This window comes from Biomphalaria glabrata, chromosome 15 (assembly GCF_947242115.1).
Source record: "Biomphalaria glabrata chromosome 15, xgBioGlab47.1, whole genome shotgun sequence".
In the NCBI taxonomy this organism is placed as follows: Eukaryota; Metazoa; Mollusca; class Gastropoda; family Planorbidae; genus Biomphalaria; species Biomphalaria glabrata.
Genome location: NC_074725.1, coordinates 27,901,155 through 27,927,305, shown reverse-complemented (window position 1 = coordinate 27,927,305; position 26,151 = coordinate 27,901,155). Strand labels below are relative to the sequence as shown.

Below are 26,151 nucleotides of genomic sequence, written 5' to 3'. Positions count from 1 at the left end.
CTCTTGGTTTGTGATGCAGTCTTAAAATGTGATACCTAGGATCCTTCTTTAGCATCTCAATTCCATTGCTAGTTCTGCAGTCAGCGTCCAAGACTCACAAGCATGTAGGAATGTGGCCATGACCAGAGAGCACATCAGTCTGATTTTGGTGCCGAGGGATATGCTTTTGTCTTTCCAAATTTTTGTTTACAAGACACTCAAACATAATTAAAGATAAACAAAAACGTTGGATGCTTCTTTACATTGGCAAACACTTTACATAACTCTTTTGTCCTTGCCTTATTTATTTAATAAACATGAAATAAAATATATTCTCCAGAGCCCAGTACGCTTCTGCTGCTAGATCAGTTCTCCAACAAGTCAATCAAAATGCCCAGGCCTCCTACCAACATATCCTGCACAACAACAGCTGGTTAGTGGGAACAAAGTTTCTGTTTGAGGCTGTGACGCTGCTGCGTAAAACTAATGGACAGGAACTGAAAACCTTCATGGAATGGACTGGGATCAAGTCTCAGTTATCTCAATTAGAAATAGGTAGATCAAAAACCAAAATATTCACACGGTGAAATAAAAGTCAGATGTTTAAAACGTAACTAGTGTTTAGGTGTATATAATAAGTTAATTTGGGCACGACATGTCCTAAATTGTGCAGACTTGCCAAAAAAACAAAATATCAAATATCATGTTAATTATTATGTTAATTTGCCATAAGAAGGCAATTGCAAACTTGTCTGTTATGTTGAAGTCTCAGAGTTCATCAGACCTGAAGTTTTTTTAGGTGCTGTTGAGAAACATGTGTTTCTATTTTTTTATTATGGTCATCGTTATTAAGATTTACTTGCCCCAACATATCAGGCTTGGTTGACTCCTCTAGGAATTCATTATTATTATTATTATTATTCATAATTAAAGGCACCATCCTAAGTTCACAGATTTTAAACATACCATCATTAGATCAAAGCTTTTAAAGGTACCAGAAACATAAAATAGTGCTTTTAATGCCAGATTGTAATATTCTTTAATAAGCTGAAGGATGAAAGCTTTCTATATTGTGATTTATTTTTCAATAGGCTTGCCATATTTTTACCTTTTTTTTTTTTTGTTTTACTCCATTTCTATAGATCTGTCCTTCTCTTTGCCTGCGCTCCCTCGTCTAGAGGACATGGTCGATCTGTCCTATGACCAACAGCCTATTGTAAGGGATGCTCAAGAAAACCTAACTCTTAGTGAGCCTATCAGGAGTATTGAGGTTCATAACAACTGGTTCTTTCCCCTTGACAGCCTTCAAGCCAAACAAGCAGCTGAAAGACAGGTGAGCTGTTCTTTTGTTTGTGGGCATCAATGAGACATGGCTGAATGTAGTCACCACAGCACAGGGTCCACTATCCATCTGAAATTTCAATTGTAGATTAGATTTCTCTGGCCTCTTATTAATTGTCAGCTTATTGGGTATCTAAATGTGCTTCAGTCATTCTGAAGGCATACAATGGTTTCATAAATTGATGGATAAAATTTATTTTTTTTCTTTTAGAATTTAATGGTAAGGATTTTTTAAAATTAAAATTGATGTGTATGATGACAATTAGTAAAGAAATTGTATTAGGATAAAAGCTTTATATTTCACAAAATACCTTTTAATGTATCGCAAATGTAAACTTTTTATCATTGTTAAAAGGTAACAAAACAAAGTTTCTTCACATAGATCTTATTTGTTTTTAAACTTAGTTACATTTTTTTTTTCTTCTCATTTATAAAGTTATAATTTTTTTTTTCATCTCATATATAAATTTATTTTTAAAAAAACTTTTTTTATCTCATATATAAAGTTTTTTTTAAATGTTTCATCTCATATATAAAGTTTAAAAAATTGTTCCATCTCTTATATAAAGTTATACACATTTTTTCACCTCATGTATAAATTTGTAAAAAAAAATGTCCATCTCATATATAAAGTTATAAAAACAATTCCATGTCATAAAGTTGTACACATTTTTCCATCTAATATATAAATTTATAAAAAAAATTTCCATCTCTTATAAAAAGTTATACAAAATATTTCCACCTCATATATAAAATTATATTTAAAAAATCCATCTTATATATAAAGTTATACATTTTTTCATCTCCTATATAAACTCTCAATATATATTGACTTCATTCCTGCAGTCATCTAAACAGAAACACATTGACCACTCACCGGCCATTACCTCTCTCCCCTTCTATGTTTTTCTTGGACTGCTGGCATTTTGTGACTTGATATTACTGGCCCACCGAATGAGCAACTCATGGACATCCACCAAACTCTTTATTTTTGGTTTCCCTGAATATGTCAGGCAGAGAAAAGGTTAGTTCGTAGCAACAAGCCAGATTGTTCGATGTCAAAATTTAAACTACCTAAGTGTTGGGATCACAGCTTTTTGATTTTGTTTTTTTTGGTTGCATGATGTGCTAGCCTAATCCCCCCTCCCCCACATGACTTACTTGACTTATTCCTTCTGACTCCCAGTAGAGCATTGAGCAGCAGCATCAGACTCTGTTCTGAACTAATTTCCCTCATCTGGATACATGTCCGTCCTGCCATCTTTGTCTCTTCATCTTACCCTAAATGTGATCATGAATATTTTTCTTTGGTTAAATGGTGCAACACAATGCAAATGCTTAACTCTTTCTCTCCTAACTGATGATACCAGCGTTGATTCCACCAGAATGTGGTAAATAATTACGGAGAGAAAGAGTTAAATGAATGTAATCAATTCATCAAAGGAACAAGGCAGGGAATGCTGGTAGCGTTTGGGTTTTAATTATTATTAATAATTATCCTTTGATACTATACTTATTGTCTGCTTATTTTTTTATTGACTATTTTTTTAACTAAATGTTACATCCTAATATTACAAACCATTATCGCACTGAACGTTATTAAAAGTTATAAGCTCAGAAGTTTGTTTTGTGTAAGATGACTATTGTTTTAAGTTATTCTCATATAGAGGGCCTTATTAAATCTGAAAACTTATCAGAATAACCTTTAATTTTTCATTTCCGGCTTGCTGAAATTCTTTTTCAAAACTGCTTTCACATCAAGCTGTATTATAGATTGAATTAATGTATAAATTCTGACCAGCTTTTTAAGCATATCCATACCTCATTGGGTATTGTCTGTGGTTTCTCAGTAAATTAACTAATTTAGCGACAGAATATAAGTTAACGCTGACATTCTAAGGGATGAGAAAAACAAAATTCCTGCTAATTTCGCAATTCAAATGTTTCCCTTGATGTGTTTCCCAGTGGAGGAAGATGACGATGTGTTTGCAGCCGAGGATTCAACAAAAAGTGCCCCCACTGAAAGGAGCTGCAAGAAATTTGTCAGCTGGAAATTTTTCAAAATGTTTTTGACTCAAGTGAGTTTTTTTTTTCTTCTTTTATGCACTGCTTTTGTTTAAAGAAAACCAAAAAAATATATAGTCAAGTGATAATGACTGCAGATGGAATGAAGAAAATTTATGAAGCATTTTGTTGCATTCATTTCAGTACAAAGTTTGCTTGTACACATGTAATACGTTCAAATTTTTACAAAGCTTATATCCACTCATTCTATCTGTCTGGTACAAATTTTGAATATTTCTCTCTCACCCATTCTCATATCAAGTTCAAACTTTACTCAATTGTTCCTAACAAAATATGAATTAAAAAAAAGAACTAATCCAATAGTAAATTAATTACTGGTAATTAATTATTTTGTTTGATATGAAAAAGGGTGAAAAGGGAAATTAATCCTTCAGTATTAATAGGTATAGCCAAATATGTGGGGCTTCAGATAAAATTTTAAAAGGGAAAGAACTTCTACATTTTTAGAGATATATTTGTTAATGTGGGATTCTTCTCATTAGATAAGCTTTTTTCTTGTTGTTGTTTTTTTAAGTATTTTTATATTTAACTAGGTTTTTTTTTGTTTGTTTGTTTTTTTTCATCATAGTTTTAATTGACTTAATTTGTTTGTATCACCTGTCCTAGCAATCTACCAGCTTGCTGCATAACATATTAAAGGAAGATACACAAAAAATGTAGTAGACCTATCATGTTGACTCACCAGACTGTTACATCCAGTAATCTTACTTCGCCATTGACCAATTACATGGATCAATTAGTATTTGAATGCTTCATCTTGCATTAGAATCTTATCATGATTAGACTATATTTAATTTTAAATATAGTTTTATGTAATTTTTTTTTCCTAGACAATCTCGACAACTTTCTTCCCAAAGATCACAGGTGCAATTGCAACATTCTTTATTCTGTTTTGTTTGCTCAGAGTCAGCAATAAATATTTGAACATTGAAGAGCTACAGAAAATTGGGCTTTATCACACTTATGTAAGAACACCTTGTCTTTTGAAATGACATTTTCTTAAATGTTTGAATTATTATAAAAACACGTTTAATCAAGAATTGCTTGTGTTCAACTAGCATATCTTTATTGAAATTTGAATTATTTAAAAACAAAACACAACAATGAGAGTTTTAATTTCTAAAAACTGGTGTTATAAAATTCAGCTTAAAAGTTTTTTACAATTAAACTAAACCAGATTGACATTGTCATATTTTTTATTTGTGCTGAAATAAATATATCCTCATGTTTACATTTAATCTATTTATCTATCTAGGATCATTACCTTGACATACATATAGCTATGACCAATGCTCGACTTCAAACTCATGCAGACTACATCAACACTGTGGACTTGCCAGTCTTCCAAACTACAGTCAACGGTTATGTGATTAGACATCAAACAGTTGTTGAAATATACAAAAAATATCTCCATGGTATCCAGGTATGTTTTTTTTTGTACTTTTATTCTTATGCAAATAATTACCTTAGTCATTTGATAAAGATCATTGCCTAGAAGTTTGGTGTGAATCATAGCATTTGCGGTTTTATTCTAATTCTTCATTGCCTCCAAAATAAGAATTTTTTTATTATTAACTCCAAAGTTTTCATAGTTCAAATTTTTTTTCATATCCAACAAAAAACTTAGTTTAAATGCTCATTGCTTTGTCTGAGCATCCAAATTTAAAACTATTTTAAGATAAGATCCTCTGTATTGGTCCAATCAAATGGAAATTCAGTTTAGCTACAATTGATCACCTCAGCTTAACTATAGCAGTAACAATATAGATGCGAATATGAACAACATTCACACACAAGACACATACACACTCGCAACCAGCGCTTTATGAATTAGACTATAATGTACTTCTCGACAACAGATAACCTTGCAACACTCTGATTGAACGTGGGGTAATGGAGTTTTTAAATCTTTCTGTTTTAGTCCTAATGGAAAGGAGACAACCACATCGTTGATGTACCAGTGGTTTAACTGGTGCATGTTGTCTTTAAGGATTGTGTGTGTTTTGGAAAGGGAAAACAAAGAAGCAAGAAGACAACTTAGAATGAATGTTGTAAGAAATGACTCTAAGGCAGGGGTTCTCAACCTGTGGGTCCCAACCCCCTTGGGGGTCGATTGACGATTTGGCAGGGGTCGCCAAAGACCATCGAAAAAATGGATTGTTTTTGTCTACTCTTCCATTGCTGTGTGTATATGCGGGGGGGGGGGGGGGGGGATTGTAAAACGGTGCCGCCGAGCATAAAAGGTTGAAAACCGCTGCTCTAAGGCTTGTCTTAGAGTCTGAAGATTAAGCAGTAGTGCAGTATTTCAAGTGTCTACACAGCCCCAGAGCTGCAATCTACATATTTTGCCACATCCATTGCAGACGTAACCATTGTCTGCTGGCAGTCAATTAATATTTTCTTCTGGCCATCTACATCTGTCCTTGAAGGTGAATTTTCTTTTCACTTTCTACATCTATCCTCGGAGGGGGATTTTCTTTTCGCATTCATCTGTCGACGGAGGTGGATTTTCTTTTCGCCTTCTACATCTGTCCTCGAAGGTAGATATTCTTTTGGTTTCAAACAGTGTCTATATTCTAGTTTACAGGCTGCATGGAAACTACAGATAGTATTGCAAAGGAGTTTATAAGTTGTTCCTTGGACAATTTCATTCAAATCTGTGAAGTAGAATGAGGTATGAATGCTCAGTAGAGATTTGCATGCTTCCAAGATGTTTGCATATTCAGACATATATAATCTTCATGGCAGAGACCAGCTGGTGTCATGTCACTTAAGAAGCCTTCGCTTAAGTTCTAGTTTAGAAACTGGAATTCATCCAGCTGGTACCTGGACTTAAGCTGAGAGAGTGTATTGGTGATTAGTGGTTTATGTTGACCAAAGAAAAACCCTCTCCAAAGAGAAAACTAATTCACTCTAACTGCTGTTTGATCACTTGGTTGGTATTCATCATGACTTGAAATGTTTCAGTGACAGCTCATCAATCTTGTCTTTACTTGTATATGAGCATAAGTCCTTTTTTTTTTGTTTTCAGAGCTTGAATTCAGCCTTGTACTGTGAACATTTGAAAGCTATTGGCGTCTCCACCAAGTGCAATGATTCTAAGGACAATCTGAATGATGTAAGGGGCACAACTCTTGCAACATGCAAATTTCAACCAGTAGTTGCTCAGCTGTACGGAAGGTATGGATGAAGTTATCAATATGACTACCTTTTTGTTTTTATCTGCATTACATATTTTATTTTTACATATTAGAGTTATCTTTAGTTACTGTTAGGGCTTATTTTACAAGCGTGCAGCACAGACTGCTCCTTTTAAAGCACAATTTCCATATCACTCATGGAACAATGTTGCTCACACCGCAGTCCCCCTCCTCAACAATGATAATGTATCCAAAGGAATAGAAAATGCCCATACAGTTTGGGGTCAGCAGCGTTGCAGGCTCTGCCAGGGTGTAGCACTGTGCTCTGCAAACTGCCTAATGGTAGCCACTCCTTTTTTTTCTGGGTTGACTCTCAAAGCTTTTCTTATGTTTGGGTATAGCTTCAAAGCAGCAGAAGTTTGAATTCAGAGTTTTCCTTCTCCTAGGTGGATAGCCTACAAAGGGCAACAATCCACTCCTGCCTGATACATACTGGTTTAGGTGCCAGTTACTCTCCTTTGCCCCTTCTCCTGATAGTGAAAACAGTTCTGCTGGATTCAATATCTGAGCCCCACATGAAGGTCAGAAGTTGGACTGCTTGTCAAAAGCTCTTTGAGATGCATGCTATTGGAAACATTATATATAGAAACTAAATCCTAACTCATTTACCTAACAACTATCCTGTCACTTTATTAAAACTGACCATTTGTGATATAATAAAATGATTGTTTATAGATTTAATTTTCTTTAAAATTACATTCTCTTGATTATTATCAAGTCTATAAAAAAATGTATAGTTGTTGCTATTAATCATGTTGTCTCACTCCAGAGATGTTTCTGAGAAAAGTTTTCAGTCAGACAAACAGATGGAGGCAACTTTAAACTGTTTACAAAACATCATTCTACAAACTAGTCAGTTGATCCTGATTTACCTGGCCATTATTATCCTCAAGGAACTTGGAGCTGCTGTGCTGTGGATTATGATTGAAAGGTAAGACCTATCACATGCGTTATATCACCTTCACCTATCCCTTAGTCTCTTGAACTGTTGAGACTTGTTGACCATCTTTCTCCATTCTCCTCTGATTTTTACTCTGGATAGAATTTCTTTTAATGACAGGCCTGTCCATTCTTTTATGTTGTCTACCTATTGCTTTCTCTTGTTTCAGCATCCACAGGAATCCCGGTGAAGACTGAAGATTTTTAGGACAAATCTCTAATGGATATCTAAAATTCACCTATCCCTTATTCTGTTTAACCCCAAAGTCTGTTGAACTGTTGGGGCTCCACTGTGGCTGTGGAACATCTTTCTCCATTCGTCTCTGAGTTTTGTCTTGGATAGAATTTCATTCACTGTCCATTCTTTAATGTTGTCTTCCCATCTCTTTCTCTGTCTGCATTTTCTTCTTTTTCCAGGAACTGAGCCCTGAGGACCATAGAGTTAAAGCTTGTGTTGTTTTTTTTACAGTGGGGTCCAATATCTGTTTTGATCCTGTTTTTAATCTCTTCATTTGTGATACAGTCTTTGTAAATCATACCTAGAATCTTTCAGTATCTCAATTCCTATGCTAGGATTCTCCTCTCTAGATCTGCAGTCAGCATCCAATTTTTGCAAGCTTATGTTTGTTTTTGTTTTGTTTGTTTTACATGTTTTAGATGTTTCTTCAAAGTTGAAGATAACTTACTTCCTTATCCAAATCTCCTGCATGGTGACAGGGAGTGGGCAGGGTTGGAACCTGAGACCATCAATAAGTCTGAACGGCAGTGCAGCATGCAAACCACACAACCAGGCAGCTTATGCTTGCTTTATATCACAATGTGTTCTATTTGGATTAGTCAAACACATGTGGTATAAGAAAACCATTTCACTCCTCTTGCTGTCTTGTTGAATCCTTAAAAGAGAGCAATGGCTGCTTAATTATTTAGCTTGTCGCCTAATTTAAACCAAACTAAAATGTCTTGATTTAAAAACTTCAATCTTGATCATTGATCCATCACGCAGATCTGGTATCATCCGACTACGCATTATTGTGGAGAAAGAGCACGATGAATCTGTACAGCAGACTCAGCTTCCAGGGACTCCAAATCTTTCGTAATGTCGTCGCTGCTTGTACATTTTTCATCCCTTGACAAAACATGACCAAAGAAACTAGTGTTGACTGTAAAGTACTTATATATTTTAAGTACACATAGTGCTTAGCATTGAGACAGTTGTCAACTCTTTATTCAGAAAATCCCTGTGCTGTGTTAACCATCATTACTGAGAAACACAAAGCAACCCGACAAGTGATAAATGTTACTTTTTAAAATTTAAATCCTTTTCTCTAATTGTAGTTAATAATACTACTTTTTATTTGTTATTAGCATCAGAAATTAATGTTTTAAGTTATAGTAGAGTATTTTTTATGATGCTCTGCCCCAACACTGTTATTGTTGGTTGTTTTTGTGACAAAGTTGTAATGGACATTTTTGAAGACTCAAAAAAAAATTTGTTTTTATATTTTGTTCAGTCTTGACATAATAAAAATATTTATTTATTTATCAATTTTAGGCATAATGGACAAAAATTGAACTGTATCATACATAATATTTTTTTGTCTATATTTTATTGATTGCTTTTCATGATAATTGAATGCTAAGTTGTATACCTGTACAATATATTGTTGTTGTTTTTTTTGGTATAATAAAAGAAATGCAGAAAAAGAATGATCACATGTCAAAAATCAGTTCTGTGTTGAAAAAAAAAAATGTGATTACTAACTGAATAGCAAGTTCCTGGCATTTCTCTTTCTTTAACTTCATTCCATAGATGTCTGATGTTCATTGAAGCACATTGTCTTGTCATCATGATTCTATAATTATTTTTGTTGTATATATGTACAAAAAAATGTTTATTTAAAATGATTCTTACCATAATAAAAAAAATACAGATTATTTGTAATCCTTATTAAGAATTGAGTCTTACGGCACTACAGCATATCTGCATAGATGACCAAACTGTGAATAGGCTGATGCAGAGGTTGATGTTATTTCTTGAAGCCAACTTCCATGGTGATATTTTGTTTGAAAATCATAATTTTTTGTTTTAACTCCCTTGTCATCATTGCAAGATGGAATCAACATTTTCTCTTACTTCCCCTATCATGCTGGGCATCACTAGAAAAAAAAACATTTTCTTTCATTCTAATAACTCTAAATACACCAATTTATCAAGTCCTTATATTACAACAAAAGCCTTTATTATAAGTTAATAAGGTAATTTTGGGCATAAAGAGGCCTTTTCATAAGTCTGGACTAGGCCTAATTCCATTTCTACAATAAAATGTTTCTAAGAAATGATTTCCTTCATTAGCAGTTTCTTACTATTATACTTATGGGAATTAAAATCACTCTAAAGATCCATTAGGTGGTGGATAGTTTTGTTTGTATAAAGCTTAACTAGTGATATTAGTTTGTTATTTATTTACCTTTTATATTGGTCCTACATGACAGTCATCACTCTGTTTATATATTTTGTACTTTTCTTCATTTATTTTTTTTTATTTTTCATCAAGTTTATATCAGATTTTACAATTTATGCTTGTATGAGTCATGACACTAATTTACATATTTTAGATTTATCATATGCTGAAATTTATTTATTATAGTTGGAAAATCACATTTAAATACCAGTTTTCTTCAGCAGTGATGAGGTTTAGATTGAAGGCCAAATAGTATTTTATTAACCCCTAAAGTTCCCTATTCAAACCTTGCAATCTATCGGGCATATGATGTAAAGGTCATCTGTTTCTGTGGCCCTCGGTTTTAGAGGGTGTCTTGTGGCCAGCACAATGACCAACCGCCTTTAATTTTTCCCCATTAATGTAAAGTACCCATTAGAGCTGGGTGGACTCTGAGGTGTCCTAAACATCCTGAAATAAAAAATCCCAGGATTTGACCCGGGATCCCTCGGTTCAGAAGCCAAGTGCTTTACCCTCAGTCACAGCGCCTCCTAAAGTATGTAAATGTTGTAGTGAAAGTTTTTCAATCTAAATTATTTCATTGTTTAATAGTTTTCACATCATCCTTATGTGAAGGTGGGCAGATGTGAACAAATATTTAGGTCACAGCTGGTAATCTTGGAACAAAGGCATTACAATACAGAATACTGTATTTAAGTCATAAAGGTCCATAACCTTTGTCAGGTTTCTGTCTTCACCAACTTATTAGGAATCATAAACGAATAAGTATCAAAGTCTTCAGAAGATATGAATCAATCAAAAAAATAACTAACAAGTCAGTTAATTACTGGTAATTGGTTATTTTGTTTGATACCAACAAGGGAAATTAATCTTTCAGTTTTTTTAGGTATGGCTAAATCTGTAGGGTTTGGTCCCCTTAGATAGTTGTTAACATTATTTCTCCCACACCCATTCTCGGATCAAGTTGAAACTCAAAACAATTATCTATTGCACCTAACAAAACATTGTTCAGTTAGTCAATGAATTATTGGTAATAAATTATTTTATTTGATATTGAATATTGAGGATATATCAGTCACTGTGGAGATCTTCCCCTTAGATAAGTTTTTTTTTTTTTTTTTTTTAGGAATTTTTAATATTTTGCTTGTTTACTTTTTACTCTTCAATTCTAAATATGAATCTAGAAAGTGATTCACTTGGATCCTCTGATGTAGACTTTGTTGAAAAATGAAGGTTATGTTCACTTTGTACACACAAGTGTTATGTCTAGTATATAAATGTCTATGTTGTGACAACTTTTTAATAAACTCTGTGGAGAATATTTTTATGTACAATTAATTGTTATAATTTAATCAAATGTTAATTCATCATTTTACTAGGGTACTATTTTTAATTATTTTTTTTAATCATTGTTGAATGTTAGAGAACAATTGACCTGATGTAGGTCTTTAGTACATTATGATTTCTTGGCTTTCTCAACAGTTAGTTTAAGTGTAAGAAAAAAAAAAGGGGGGGAGGGTGCTGAAGGGGTGAATGTCCTTGTTTCTTGATACTTTGATACTCTCCCAGTGGACTTTAAAATCTATATCTCAGTGGAGTTTAAAATCTAGATTCCAGTGGACTTTACAAAACTAGATTCCAGTGGAGTTTAAAAATTTAATTTCCCTTTAATTTCTTTTTTTACTTCTTTGCATTAAGAAAATAAAAAAAAACTTTTATTACATTCATTATCATATGAATATCAGAAAATAGAAAACAATTATGTTATATTCCTTCTTTCTGTTTACAATTTGCTTGAAAAAAAAATCTTATGTCTTTTGATCCATGTTTTAGAATATGTTGACAATTTTATTAAAAACTATCCAATATAACTTGATATGATGTTTGATATTTTGGGTTTTTCGCACATCAGCACATTATAGGCCATGTTGGTCTTCTGTTATAGTCTCGCAGTGTCAGTTTAAAAACAAAACTGTTTTGGTTATTAAAGTACCCTTTTTAGATCTTTTGGTCTATAGAGCAGATGATAAGGTCATGTTTCTATGGCCGACACTTAACAAGGATGTCATGAGGTCAGCACAGTGACCAACTATTTTTACTTTACCCAACAAATGTCAGGTACCATTAGAGTTTGGTGGATCAGGGGCATAATAGAAATTCTGTAATTCAAAATCCTAGACTTCACAGACATTCAAACCTGAGGGGGCTTTTAAAAATATATGTCTTAGGTCCACATAAATTTGTAAATAAAATTTATTGATCATTATTGTGTCTTGTTAGACATTTAAAATTAACCTTTTACAATCAAAGGCTTACAATAAATGTCCATTTGATCAAAAAATTTAATTTATCTCAACAAAAGATGTCAATGCTTGCTGTGGAGTCATATATAACATGTTTTGTTTTACATTTCTGATGTTTTTCAGAATTGAACATTATTTCACCCTAACACAAACCTCCAGCATTATAGGAGGAGTGGGATGTCTGTGGGCAGGGTTTTAACCTGGTACCATCTGGACAATGGTCCAAATACCACATGATCAGGCAGCCATCCTGAGTCAAATTGAACCTACATTTAAGCATTAGAATATCCCTCTCAGCAACCTAGAAACATTCAAATTTTACTCATGTATTGAATATCATTTGAATTAAGCGCAACAAGACTACATTTGTTGTGGACAAGTCAAAGCTAAGAAAAAAGATTTATTTTTTTTATAAGAAAAAAAAATTTAAGATAAAAAAAAATGTGTTTTTTTTTAAGACAGTGTGTTGCATATATTGAACAACACGTACACATCTAGCTAGAAAAGTTATAAACATGCTGATAGTTCTATCAATACACATCTAGCTAGATAGTGAACAACTTAGCATGAATTGAAACCAAGAATGGTGCTAGTTAAATGAATAATAAAGTACAATTTTAAGTAACAGGAAATTTTGATGAATTCAATCTAAAGATATAGACCTATGTAGGCATCCAAAACAAAACAATAAATATCATTATTATTATGCATTTCAGAATTATAAATTTATAAGTAATTAAAAAAAAAAGTTTCTAAATATGTAAGCAATGATTTAAAAGCTTTAACGACTTTCTAGACATATTGTGTGTAATAAAAAAAAAACAGAATTCATGGTATTTTTCGATCTACATTCATCAATGGGGTAAACGCATTTAATAAACTACATATTGGAAGAAAAATAGAACAACTATTACTTCCCTTTATAAATTATAAAAAAAAATTAAAGGGAAGCCACCAAACTTTTTTTTTTTTGATTAAGATAAAACATATATAACATACACACAAAAACTATGATAAACCAGTGAACACAATTCATCCTATTGCTGTTGTGTTCTTTTAAGATATATGAAATATTTATTTACAATTTGCCTAGCAATTTATCCACTGATGATCATCTCCCTTAGAATAATATCCTGATATGGAATAGTTAAAAAAAAAAAAAGAATACGGGTCAATAATTAATAAATCTGCATGCATATAAATACATTTTATTTATAAGCAGTTAAATAATGACAGCACCGTTTTGAAACTTAGAAAATGGAATTGATTCGTATGAACTAGAATAGGCTGATTTCTTGAGCTTCTGAATACGTGCCAACTTGAAGTCAATGCAGCAGACAAATATTTAAATTTCATACTCGGCCTTCACTTCTCTTTCCCTTTCTCCATCGCAGACTTTCTGGGGCTGCCGTACGAGGTAGAAGCTGCCGATTTGAACTCGGTCAGACGCCATGTTGAACCATTCGCTGTTTTTGACACGGTTTAGAGTGTAGCGAGAACTGGGCACGTAGGCTAGCATGCCAATCAAAAGTTCTTTCACCTGGACAGCAAAGGAAATTGTTAAATAATTAATTAATTTGTAGATAAGTGCAAAAATAGTTACTGTATGTGATTGTGGTAACCGTGTGCAGGGCCAGCTTTAGATAAATGGAGCTCTAGATCTAGGTGAAGTGAATTTGGTGGCCCCAAATTAAATAGTAATATACAAAAGAAATGGTGAAAACATTAAAATGACGCAATTTATTTAAAACCTAGTGTGCTCCAACAATAGCACCGGGCACAAGTTTCGCTTTTTCTTGAATTTTTCTTTTCTAAAAAAATCATTTGCGAGGCCCCCACCAATCGGAGAACCTCATGTAGGCGGCTGTATAGTTTGCCAATGCTTAGGGCCGGCCTTAGGCCACTGCAAGGTCCCGCGCTAATTCTAGATGTGAATTAATAAACTAAACCATTATAAATTATGTAGGATATATATATATATATTTACAGGGTTTCAGCGGCCTTCTGATTTTCCAGGGCCTCCAGGAAATGTCATGTAATTGCAAAATATACGACAAAGTCCTGGAAACCTCCTGAAATTATTAAATTCTTCTGAGAACTCATAAATATCTCCCTAAAAATAGACAAAATTGTCAATTTTGGGATGCCAATCCTACGCGCGATCAAAAAAACAAAACGCCAAAGACGAATGTATTTTCTAATACAAAATCTTTATTTCGTTATTATGCTTATCCCTACCCAGACTGGGCCCCGCGCAATCCGTTTCACATTGGCCCTCCCCCCTTGTTAGGGCCGGCCCTGCCTATGCATAAGGCCGGCCCTGCTTGTGGGGCAAAACTACAATCTCAAACTAATAAGAAATAATGGTATCATGTATTGTTAACCTGCTTCGATTTTTTATTTTACCTTCACCTTACCTGAGAGGAGAGTATTAGTACGGAAGGGGGAGGAAACACCAGAGGCTTAAGAGATCTGGCTTCATCTTCCGTTTTGATTCGTCCATACGGAAGTCGACCGATGACCATAGTGAAGAGGACAGCCCCAAGTGACCACATGTCCGTCTGTCGTGGGTGGTACTGCTGCTTGAGGAGCATCTCAGGTGCCTGCAGATTACAATGTTGGAAATAAGATGAACCAGCAGTTAAAGCATGGAATCAGTTTCCCGAATCGAAAGGCCCCTTTAGAAAGCGATTTAATATTGAGCAGGGCGGGCTTTAGGTATAGGCAAACTAGGAAGCATCAAATTGGTGGGGGCCTCGCACAGGACTAAAAAAAATGGCAGAAAAAAATTGCAATTCAATGTTTATTATGTCTTAAGAACGGAATTTACGATAGATACATTTCGTTTATTTGTCGATCGAGATGTAGATGGCCTGGATTTTTAATAATTTGCGTAATTTGTTGTTTCGTTTCGTTTTTTAAATTTAATTTGAGGTCACCAAATTCACTTTGCCTAGGACTTTCAATCACCCAAGGCCGGCCCTGCTGGAGGTATAATATTAGTTGCAATCAGAGAGCTGGACGATCTGGTCAAAAATTTTAACTGAGAACTCCGACAAGCTCAATATATAAACAATATGCCTTTTTTTTTCTTTCAGATTCTTTTTTCTTCTTTTTCTCAGCTTCTCGAAAATTTTAGAAGTAGCCTAAGTACAACCTGTTGCTACAGGACCACTTAGATTAAAATCTTAATTCTATTACACACTACTCAGTTGCACTGCTGACAGTGTAAGTATCTGCTATATATTTAAGCTTTTTAAAAAGTGATGCCACTTAATCATGAGCGTTACTCATTGCTGGTAACAAAGCAAGCTGTTTAAACCGAGACCAATCATTGTAGTAGGCCTCAACACTGTCCTTTGATGTCACAACCTGTGGGCAGTTTAGACCAATAGCTCGTTGCCACGTCACAGGTCAGATTTACACATTGTTGTTAACAAAGCAGGCTGTTTAAACCGAGGCCAATCGTTTTAGTAGGCCTCAACACTTACCTTCGATGTCACAACCTGTGGGCAGATTAGACCAATAGCTCGTTGATATTTGATATTTGGGGTTTTTTGGCACATGGGCACAATTTCGTGTCGCTATGGTTACTTATTCGTAATTACCAGACGACACCAGCGTCAGATGTGGTACCAGGATCCATAAGGATTGCAGACGCATTTTGAATTGAGTGTTTGGTAACCTCTGTGAGCCAAAGTGTGACTATAAAAAGTAAAATTTCCCCTTTCAAATCATGCGATCTATGGGGCAGATGATGTTAAGATCATCTGTTTCTATGGCCACCGGTTAACAAGAAGGGTATCGTGCGGCCAGCACAACGACCAACCGCCTTTACTTCCCCCAACTAAAGTCAGGTACTCATTAGAGTTGGGTGGACTCAGGGACGCTATAAAAATCCCGAAATTAAAATCCCCGTCTTCACCGAGATTTGAACCCAGACCCCCAGGTTCAAATGGCCAGAGTAAAATCACTTAACCACTACGCGCCTTAAGTGTGATCATATTCGGAGAGAATGGCTGCTTAAATAAACAAAGTTATGTAATGGAACAATTTCTTCACCTGCCTGGTAGCCTACAGTTCCCACTATATCGGTACACAAGTGATCTCCTGGGGAGAAGTTCACGGCGTGACTAAAGTCACCAATCTTCACAGTGTTGTCGTTGGTGATCAGGATGTTCTGGGGGCAGATGTCTCTGTGAGCTACGCCTGAGAGGTGCATGTACTCCAGGGCGCTGAGGGAAACATTCCATAAAATGTGTCAAATATTGTATGTATGTTGGTTGGACTACTACACCTGTCTTTAAAAAAAGAACAGAGGGTCGTTGCCTCCATTTCTATTCTCTTTGCCCGGGTAGCGTAGGACACCATCTTAATGATGTGAACGTTCGAAACCTGTTGAAGCTATTCAGGGGCGGACTGGCTATATGGGCATTTGGGTTAGGCCGGTACTCAAATGGGCCTAAAGGTTCTCATGAATGCCACAAAGGCACGCATAAAATTGTTGAAGGTTTTATAATATTATCTTATATAAGCGTCAAGTTAAATAATCTTTTACAGACTACAGTGTAATACTAATTTAATCTCACACATTTGCAAAAATAATGTAATAGCCTACATCCGTAGACAGTGCTATTAGTAGGCTTCATCCTTTAGGGTCAACAAACATAGCGATTCAAAAGCAACATAAGTCCTATATTTCTTTTATAGAAAGCATGCATACAGTTATCGATACGTCATAAAAAAAAAACATAATGACTTTGAGAACAGATAGGCATGTAATTGGAGACCCATCATATGATAGACAATTTACGAAATGTACTGTTTAGAAATGCCTGGGCCGATTTTGACATCCAGTCCGCCCCTGAAGATATTGATTTGGGGTCAAAAGCCTCTTTTTGGGATATTTGCTTACTTTTGCCGTTTGGCTCTCCTGACCTCAGTTTCCAGTGAACTCTTTTATTTAACTCAATGACAAAACTTTCTAAGTATGAAGCTTAAACTTTCTCATATACTGTTGTTGTTGGTTTTTTTTAGAACCGCTGATGTATAAAATCGTGATAAGAATGTAGTTTTAACTTCTAAAAACAGTTTCAGAGCAGCTAATGTGTAACATTATGCTAAGAATCAGACCTGTGTAGCTGCCTCAGGTACTTCCTGGCGTTGGACTCACTGACAAATCTGGCATCATGAGCTCTGAGTAAAGTCTCTAGGTTACCGCTCTCACAGAATTCCATCACCAAGCCAGTTCTTCCTAACAGATTGAGAACACTTGATATTTATTGAAATATATAATAATATAAGTGGGCCCCATATAAATACATCTTTCTCTCTCTTTCTCTCTCTCTCTTTCTCTCTCCCTCTTTCTCTCTCTCTCTCCCCTTTCTCTCTCTCTCTCTTTCTCTCTCTCTCTCTTTCTCTCTCTCTCTCTCTCTCTCGCTCCCTACATTAACGAAGAAGGTTTGGGTTGAAAAGTCACCCCCCCCCCCCCAAAAAAAAACGCCTTAAGGCGCAAATGAATTGGTTACCTTGGTAACAGATTGTGTTGATAAGTGCAACGATGTGTTCATGGTGTAATCTCTGGTGTATGAGTATCTCATCAGACACCGCCTCCTTCCTCTGACTGTCTTCGCCCCTGGAACAAAACATCGGAGTAGTGAGTTCACTCTTTGGTGTTGTTTTACAAATAACTTCGTCGAAATAGAAAAAAATAAAGATTTAAAAAAATAACACAGAAACATTTTCAGTTTGAAATACAAGAAGTTGTAAACAATGACGTCTGCTTGTTGTTTCCGGGCGTTGACTTGTAGCACCTAAACGTCTGGTAGACAACGAGACCGTTGTAGGCGTATTATATCTTAATTAATCAAACTTTAAAAAACTGGAATTACTTTCTTTCGTGAACAAAACTAAAAATAGCTTTATTTATAATGTAGACAAAAATCAACTTGTGATCAAATGAAATAAATGTATTAGACTTTAGTAATAATATCTTTTAACAAACTCTAACTCACTACAATAACACAACCTTTCAGTCTCACGTTCTGGAATCGTCTGTCTTAACTAAGACCAAATGACAGTAATGCCACATATGTTGCATCATTACGGGAGTTCTCTTTTTTTTTTCATTCTGTCTTAAAGGTGTAAACAAAAAGTTCATAGTTTAGTTTAATTTTTTAATTTTTCCTTCCATCTACTTCTCAATTTTTCTCTCCTGGCCTTTCTCTCTCTCTCTCTCTCTCTCTCTGTCTCTCTCTCTCTTTCTCTCTTTCTTTCTTTGTCACGCTCTCTCACTCTTTTTCTTTTCTCACCTCATATTTCATAAGACTACCAGTGTATTTTAAAATTCCATTGCCTGTATAGATTCCCGAATCTTGTAAAGACTTCCCTTTGGGGAACAGCACCAGGAAAAAGAAGAAGAGGCAGACAGAGAAAGCAATGGGAAGACAACATAAAGGCAAAAGGCAGAGAGGAATGGAGAAGGACGGTCTACCGATCTTGTGTGGTGCCCCAACTCCACGGTCCAACAGACTAAGGGTTATGTGAAGGTGAAGGTGAAATATACATAAGGTCAAGGACTCACGTTGGTGTTGTCTGTTTCCGTTTCTTGCCCGATTGAAGTTTTATAGCCACAGGCTGACATTCCGCTTCTCTCATATCTATCCCAGGATGCAAATCTTGGGCCAGTAGAACAGTTCCAGACCTTCCCTTGGCAATTACCTGAGGTGAAGCAGACGTACAGCTTTTCAAAATACTAGTTTTTTCTTTATTATTACAAAGGTTATATTAACTCATTCAGTCTGTCTGTCTGTCCGTCTGTCTTGTGAAAAAAAAATTAAACACGTTATTTGTCCCACACCCATTCTCAAATCAAGTTGAAACTTTAAACAATTATTTATTGCACCTGTAGGCTATATGCCACGCTCAACAGCACACGATAACGTGGACTATCCGTATTATTAGGTCACATTGCGTGTGCGTTGGATCCTTCTAGGTAACCTCGAATTGAATCAAATAAGATGCAGGATTAGAGTGGACTTTTAGGAAGCTTGTTGAATTTACTGTGACATTGGTGATCCAGTAAACTAGGGTTGGCGTGACGGTGTTGACGGTTAACTTGTTGTAACTTATTGCTGGTTCACAACTAAACCACTGTAGGCGTATTATATTAAAATATAGACAAATGATGATCTTTACATCATTTGCCCTATAGACCACAAGGTCTGAAAGGGGAACTTTACTTTATTTTTTTATAGACAAATTTAACTTGAGATGAAAAGAAATATATTCAATAGACTTAAGGAATAATATATAATGGGATTTTAAATAAAATCTAACTCAATACAAAAACACGTCTTTTCACTCTGGCAAACTGGAGTCGTCTGTTCTACCCAGCCGTTTTCGAAATTATATAACGATGGATGGCAAAAGCGGTATGAGCTTCTTATAGTCCGACAGTCAGGCTGGGTAGGGCACGTATCCCGTATGGGGGACGAACATATGCCAAAGGCAAGGTGGTCGGCGTAACAGAGGTGCCTCACAGAAACCTTTCTTTAGAAGACTGATGCAATGATTGAAGTCTATTAAGGAAAATCATATCTGTTGTTGGGCACGTCTTAAAGCCAAAACGAAAAGGCGTCGTATCTTGATAAGGGAGCTGCTGTTTGCCGATGACGCGGCACTCGTATCTCACTCACAAGGAGGTCTACAGAAGCTAGTGAACGCCTTAGCAGCTGCTTGTCAAGAGTTTAGCCTTACTATAAGTCTCTCCAAGACCGAAATCCTGGCACAAGACGTCGCAGAAATACCTATAATACAAATTGGGAACCACACCCTTTCAGTGGTGCAGGAATTTACCTACTTGGGTTCAACAATTGTCAGTAACCTAGACTTAGACATCGAGCTGACAAAAAGGATAGGAAAAGCTACCACAGCATTGGCAAAACTCTCCAAGCGCGTCTGGGAAAATGGTAAATTGACCACAGCGACCAAAATCCTAGTCTACAACGCCTGTGTTGTGAGCACTCTCCTTTATGGCAGTGAGAGCTGGTCAACATACATGTACCAAGAGCACAGATTGAATAGTTTCCACTTGCGCTGCCTGAGACGCATAATGGGCATCTCTTGGAGGGACCATGTCTCCAATCAGGAAGTTTTAAGATTGGCCAATATGAACAGCATGTATGCTCTCCTGACACAAAGAAGATTACGCTGGCTCGGACATGTCACCCGCATGCCAGATGGCAGAATCCCAAAAGATATCTTATATGCTGAGCTTGTGGAAGGAGTCAGACCCAAGGGCCGCCCAAGACTAACATATAGAGATGTCTGCAAGCGAGACATGAGAGCCTCAGGCATCAGCGAAAGTAAGTGGGAAAACATAGCCAAAGACCGGAGTGCATGGAGACAGACTGTGCGTGCTGGGACAACCCTTGCTGAGAACAAAAGAATTGAAGCGGCTTTAATCAAGAGGGATAAAAAGAAAGCTGCCCTGTCTGCTAGCCCTAAATCAGAGGCATACACATGTACGAATTGTGGCAAAGTCTGCCGTTCTAGAATTGGCTTGATTAGCCACACCAGATTCTGCCCCGTCTCAAGATTAAGCCAAAACCAGTGACTCATTTGGGCGCATCCATTGCCTTTCGAGACGAAAGGAGCCATATTAAGGGAAAAAAAATATATATATATATATATATATACAAGAATTGCTCGCTTAAGAATATATGATTAGATCAAGATCTAAGAGTGTACTCTCTAGCTTACCTGCAAAGGTTTGTAGCCAATCTGAGGAAGGTCTGGAATGATGACGTCATAGTACTTATTTCCTGTGAATAATAACATCATTATGTATCATTAAATACTTCTGGTCTGTATCATATTGGACACATTATCGCATAACGATTTCTTTAAAAATCATTTTGCATTACCAGTAGCGAATAATTAGGTTAAGGCCCTTTGCTATTGCTGTGGTCGGCGGTGGTACCCCGACAAAAATAGCGCCGACAAAATAGCGCAGAAAAAATATATTTCAGTCAATTTGAAAGAACTACTTTAGATATCGTAAAATATGAATAGAGCCAATTTTTTTTTTTTTTTTGGTTTTAATGTAATCACTATTTTTCAGTCATTTTGCAGGAAATACTTTAGATATCTTAAAACAAATATGCAAAGAGTACGCAAAAATTATAATGAGCTAAAGTGATAGACTACAGAATATCATTTATTTACATTCCAAAAGTGTACTTTGAAAACAGGCAAAGATATTTGTCAAATTTATATATATACACACACACACATACTTTCACAAAATTAATTGTAGGAAATGTCAAGTAGAAATTCCATCACTGTTTGAACGGGGTCACCACATTTCAAAATCCCATCTTTAGCAAGTTATGCATTTTAAACATTGGTACAAAAGGGGAATGATATAAAATTTAAAGTTCTCTCGTTCTCTGCAAATATGGCATACTTTCAGATCTATTCATATTGAAAAAGATAGAGACATCGAAAAAAATGCCGCCCAGGACATTAAACTACTAAAAATAATCCGGTACTTTTATACACTTCATATATAAGTCCGCGCTATTTTGTCTTGCGCTATTTAGTCTGGAAATTTAGTGCGATTTTATGGGCGCTATTTTGTCCGCGCTATTTCGTCGGCGCCATTTTGTCCGCGCTATTTCGGCGACGCTATTTCGTCCGCGCTATTTGGTTGGGGTCACCGATGGCAATATCATATGAAGAGTTGTCTCCTGGAGTGTTGTCGTAGACTGGTAGAACGTCCTTGACTTGTCGCACCAAACTGCTAGTAGACAACTAAACCGATGTAGGCGTAGTGTATTTTAACTTATAAGATTTGAAATAACTTGAATAACTTCTTTGTCAACAACTTTTATTATATTAACATAAACAAAATCAACTCGAGATGAAATGAAATAAATGTAGAAGACTTTAATAATAATATAAGATGGTACTCTGAGCCAAATCTAACTCACTACAAAAGCACGTCTCTGTCATTCTGGAGTCGTCTTTGGCCTACCCAAGACCGCTGACGACAATGCCGCTTATCTTGCGTCATTCACACTTACGTAGTCACCTACCAATGGCTAGCTTCTTCTCACCGTCACCATAGAAACACACTCACAAACACACACACACACGCCATACCAAGTGCCCTCACCTGTTTTGATCGTCTTGGGAGGATACTTGCTTAGAGGCAGCGGGTACTTGTGAGACCAAACATCGTCCAGATCGCAGGCGTGTGTGTGTATGACGGCCTGGGATCCTTCGTTCTCTATGTCTCGCAGTACGGTCACAAACTCGTGGCACATATTCCCCTGGGAAAACGACAAGGACAAAATGACCTAAGCTGTTTGTTTGTTTGGTTGGTTTAGCTGCATGACTCTCTGTAAACCATTACTTCTGAAAAGTGCTGCTAAAAACCCTATGTCAATTATTGCCAATAGCCGCATGTTGAAGCTGAGCATCTTTATCGTGGAATGAATATCTATATATAAAATTCGCTTCATGGCTCAACAGTTTGGACGCCAAAAAGTAAAAGAAAGATCACTCTTGTATCTCTAAAAGTCGAACTAGAGTTACCCCACTTTAGCGGCGAAAAAAAAAAGAGGGGGAGGGAGAACAAGTAGTATTCACCCGTCACTATATATCAGGGCCGGACCTAACCATTGTGACCAAGAAGTCATGGAAAGTTGACGCCTTTATTTCTGCAAGTCTAGAGTTACTCTACGTAACTTTAGTGGCGAAAAAAAAGAGGGTGAGAGAAAGAGTAATCTACACTGTAATCACCCGTCACTAAATAGCAGGGCCATACTTAAACCATTTTCTATATTCAATGACATCCTAAAATGACATCTTTTGTCTATATATTTCTGAAGATTTGTATGAATTTTCTAAATATTTTAATAATTTCCGGAGATTTCCAGGATTTTTTCGTATATTTTGCATTTTCATGAGATTTCCAGCAGCTTCTGGTAAATCAGGAGGCCGCGAGAAATCTGTTATAAGTTATAAAATGGTTTATTTTGATAATTTACACCTAGAATTAGCGCGGGTCCTATGAAAGTACGGGGCCCACTGCTGTCGCATAGGTTGCAGTGGCCTAAGGCTGGCCCTTCAAAATAGCGGCGTATGCTACGCCGTGGGTCGACTAGTTATTGATATTTGACTGCACAATGCTTCTTTACTTCAATACTCTGAACGAATTGTCGGTGAACGAAATGTCAGTGAACGAATTGTCGTGTCCCCCCTATTAGCAGCTAAGTTGCTGAATGCACAAATCCAAATCTATTTGGTAGGTATCGTGCTCAGAGCCGGCCTTAGGCATAGGTAGCCACCTAGGGCCTCCGATAGGTGGGGGCCTCGAACAGGACTAAAAAAAAAATTGAGACAAAAATTGTGAAACTTGGATCAAATCTCCAACATAGCAGAAGTCTATGGCTCGTCTACAAGCATAGCTCTAAGTCTCAAGATGTCATATGGATCGCTATGGGAATTGCGTTATATGAATTTATTTTATTTGTTGATTTAGATGAAGGAAGGTTTTAATTCTTGCGCAATTTTATTTTTAGGTCTTTTTATTTTTCTATTTCATTTAGGGCCACCTAATGCACTTTATATAAGGCATCCAAATGCATAAGGCCGGCCCTGGCGTGTTGAGTGTACTTCTCCAGTAGTATTACCGGATAGAGTGCTGAGCGCACTACTTTAATGCTATAAGCAGCTTCGAAAAAACAAAGAGAGAGATTCAGGGTTTGATTACTTGTTATCTTTTTGCGCTAGAAAAACTTATTTCATCAGAGTTGAAGATAGTTTACTTCATAGTTTAAACCTCCCACAGGACGACGGGGGGAGGGGGGGGAGCGGGCAGGGTTTGAACCCTCGACCATCGATAAATCTGAACGACAGTCACGAACAGGCAGCCATCCTTTTATTTCGTAGTTGTCGGTGAAATTCGAACCTGAGACCTTAGTTTATACAGTCAAGAAGCCTAGCCATAAGGCCACACTCGGTTTTAACGAAAAGAATACAAATCAATTCACTGTACCTGGGAGTCCCCGGATGCTGATCCCTGTACCATACATGGCGTTTTGGCAGACGAACAACAGCTTTCCTGGCTTGTGTGAGCTTTCGAGTTGTCGCCGCTAATCAGGGCATCCATCTTGCGCTTTCGTTCTTTATTAGGCTGACTCATGACGCATGTTCAATTTGCCTGCAAATTAAATGACGTATGAAGCGTCTTTAGTTTTCCTATAAATTTACACTCTGCTAATGAGATGCTTATGAGTAGGCCTAGAAGATTGTATACTTATGTATTCTTTGTTTCAAACTAACTTTTAAAACGGCGACCTATAAGGGGGAGTAATTCAGCTTATACAACCACTTCAGTCAAGTATAAATTCTTTCCCTTGATACCAAACAAAATAATTGCCAATAGTTAATTAACTTTCGCCCTGTCGAAAATATTAACGAAGAGGATTTTGATTGGCAAAGAAGGAAAGACATCATATCCACCATTCACAGCACCCACACCCACACACCACATGTGGATGCTTGATTTCTGCGTACGTTAATGCGTGTGCACATACTGCGTCTGCGTTTGTGTCACGTATCTGTTCTAACCACTGGTTTTGAGTCAGAAAATTCTGAGCTAGAACATACATTTAAATAGTCTGCTGGCGGACAATGGCTTTGTCTGCACTAAGTGTGGCAAAATATGTAGGTCGTAATTGGGTTTAAGTGGTCACGTGAAATACATTACACATCTTTTATCTCCGAAGTCGAATAAACTGCTTAATTGTGTGTTGATGATATTTCATTTTAAGATCTAAACTTATAGGATATGTATTAATTTAGTTTGCTACTATTTTAGATTTCTATTATTTTACTATATCTAGGGATAGGCTATAGAATAGATTATTCTACTATAGACTATTCTATTATTTCACTATAGATTATTCTAGATCTACTATATAGATTATTCTACTATAGATTACTCTACTATAGATTATTCTATTATAGCTTATTCTACTATTTCACTATAGATTATTCTACTATAGATTATTTAACTCCTACACCTCCAATTCTAAGCTATATTAATAATATTATTTATTTTTTTTATCTAGATTAGATTTTTGATGGAAATAAGTTTTCACGATAACCAATAGATCTAGATTTAATTTAATTTATTAAAAGTGTAGATCTACATATAAACATTATATTAAAAGACTAGAAATCTTAATCTAGATTTAGATAAGATCTAGATTAGTAGATATCTATTATCAGATTATCTAGATCTAGAGATATCTTGATCTTGACGGGAGTACTCACTTAAAACAGCGTCTAAATCTACCCAGGAAAACTTAGGACTTGCAGATTTCGCTTTTTGGAGCGCTCCATCTTGGTGAACTAGAAATAATTTCGTCAAGTGAGTGGTCTGTTTTCTTTGTCATCAAATAAAAAAATGTTTATAAAATATGAAAAAATAACACAGCTGAATTTTTTATTTCTATGTACACAATTTCCTCTTACGTCATAGCCATTTGTATCCGCCTGATTCTGACGCTCTCTTTTTTCTTGAGGCAATTTAGTTTTGAGATTAGGAATCGGAACATGTTTGAATTTAAAGCAATTTTAAATTGCCAATCAAAGAGTAAAATAAATAAATCGAAGGCCGTATCTGCATACAAGAATGAGTTTGAGTTTAGGCACATCGGCACAATTTAGGCCATGTCGTGCCCGTAATCCTTTAAGGTTAACTCTCCCTTTACATACAAGAATGGGCAGAATTGGCCAGGCCTATCCTTGAAAGAGGTTCAATAC

General features: G+C 35.9%; 2 protein-coding genes across 4 annotated transcripts in view; one reads left to right on the top strand and one right to left on the bottom strand.

Moving 5' to 3' along the window:
* Window positions 1-11,877, top strand: part of LOC106051369 (uncharacterized) — a 117,742-nt gene extending 105,865 nt beyond the window's left edge. For all 3 annotated transcript variants that reach the window (XM_056012495.1, XM_056012494.1, XM_056012496.1), the window contains exons 26-34: window positions 320-534; window positions 1,122-1,312; window positions 2,167-2,344; window positions 3,286-3,398; window positions 4,236-4,370; window positions 4,661-4,828; window positions 6,437-6,585; window positions 7,375-7,536; window positions 8,548-11,877. In XM_056012495.1, the coding sequence (XP_055868470.1) occupies window positions 320-534; window positions 1,122-1,312; window positions 2,167-2,344; window positions 3,286-3,398; window positions 4,236-4,370; window positions 4,661-4,828; window positions 6,437-6,585; window positions 7,375-7,536; window positions 8,548-8,641 (1,405 nt within the window). In that variant the 3' untranslated portion in view covers window positions 8,642-11,877. The remainder of the gene's footprint in view (window positions 1-319; window positions 535-1,121; window positions 1,313-2,166; window positions 2,345-3,285; window positions 3,399-4,235; window positions 4,371-4,660; window positions 4,829-6,436; window positions 6,586-7,374; window positions 7,537-8,547) is intronic.
* An 815-nt stretch (window positions 11,878-12,692) lies between these two features.
* LOC106076595 (aurora/IPL1-related protein kinase 2-like) lies at window positions 12,693-25,879 on the bottom strand. The gene is made up of 10 exons (XM_056012497.1): window positions 25,660-25,879; window positions 24,377-24,541; window positions 22,490-22,646; window positions 21,073-21,134; window positions 18,893-19,029; window positions 17,838-17,944; window positions 17,443-17,563; window positions 16,376-16,544; window positions 14,727-14,912; window positions 12,693-13,849 (listed from the first exon to the last, which is right to left on the bottom strand). Exons 2-10 carry the CDS (start codon window positions 24,521-24,523, stop codon window positions 13,655-13,657), a joined length of 1,281 nt encoding a protein of 426 aa, XP_055868472.1. The 5' UTR covers window positions 24,524-24,541; window positions 25,660-25,879; the 3' UTR covers window positions 12,693-13,654.
* Between the last annotated feature and the right edge of the window lie 272 nt (window positions 25,880-26,151).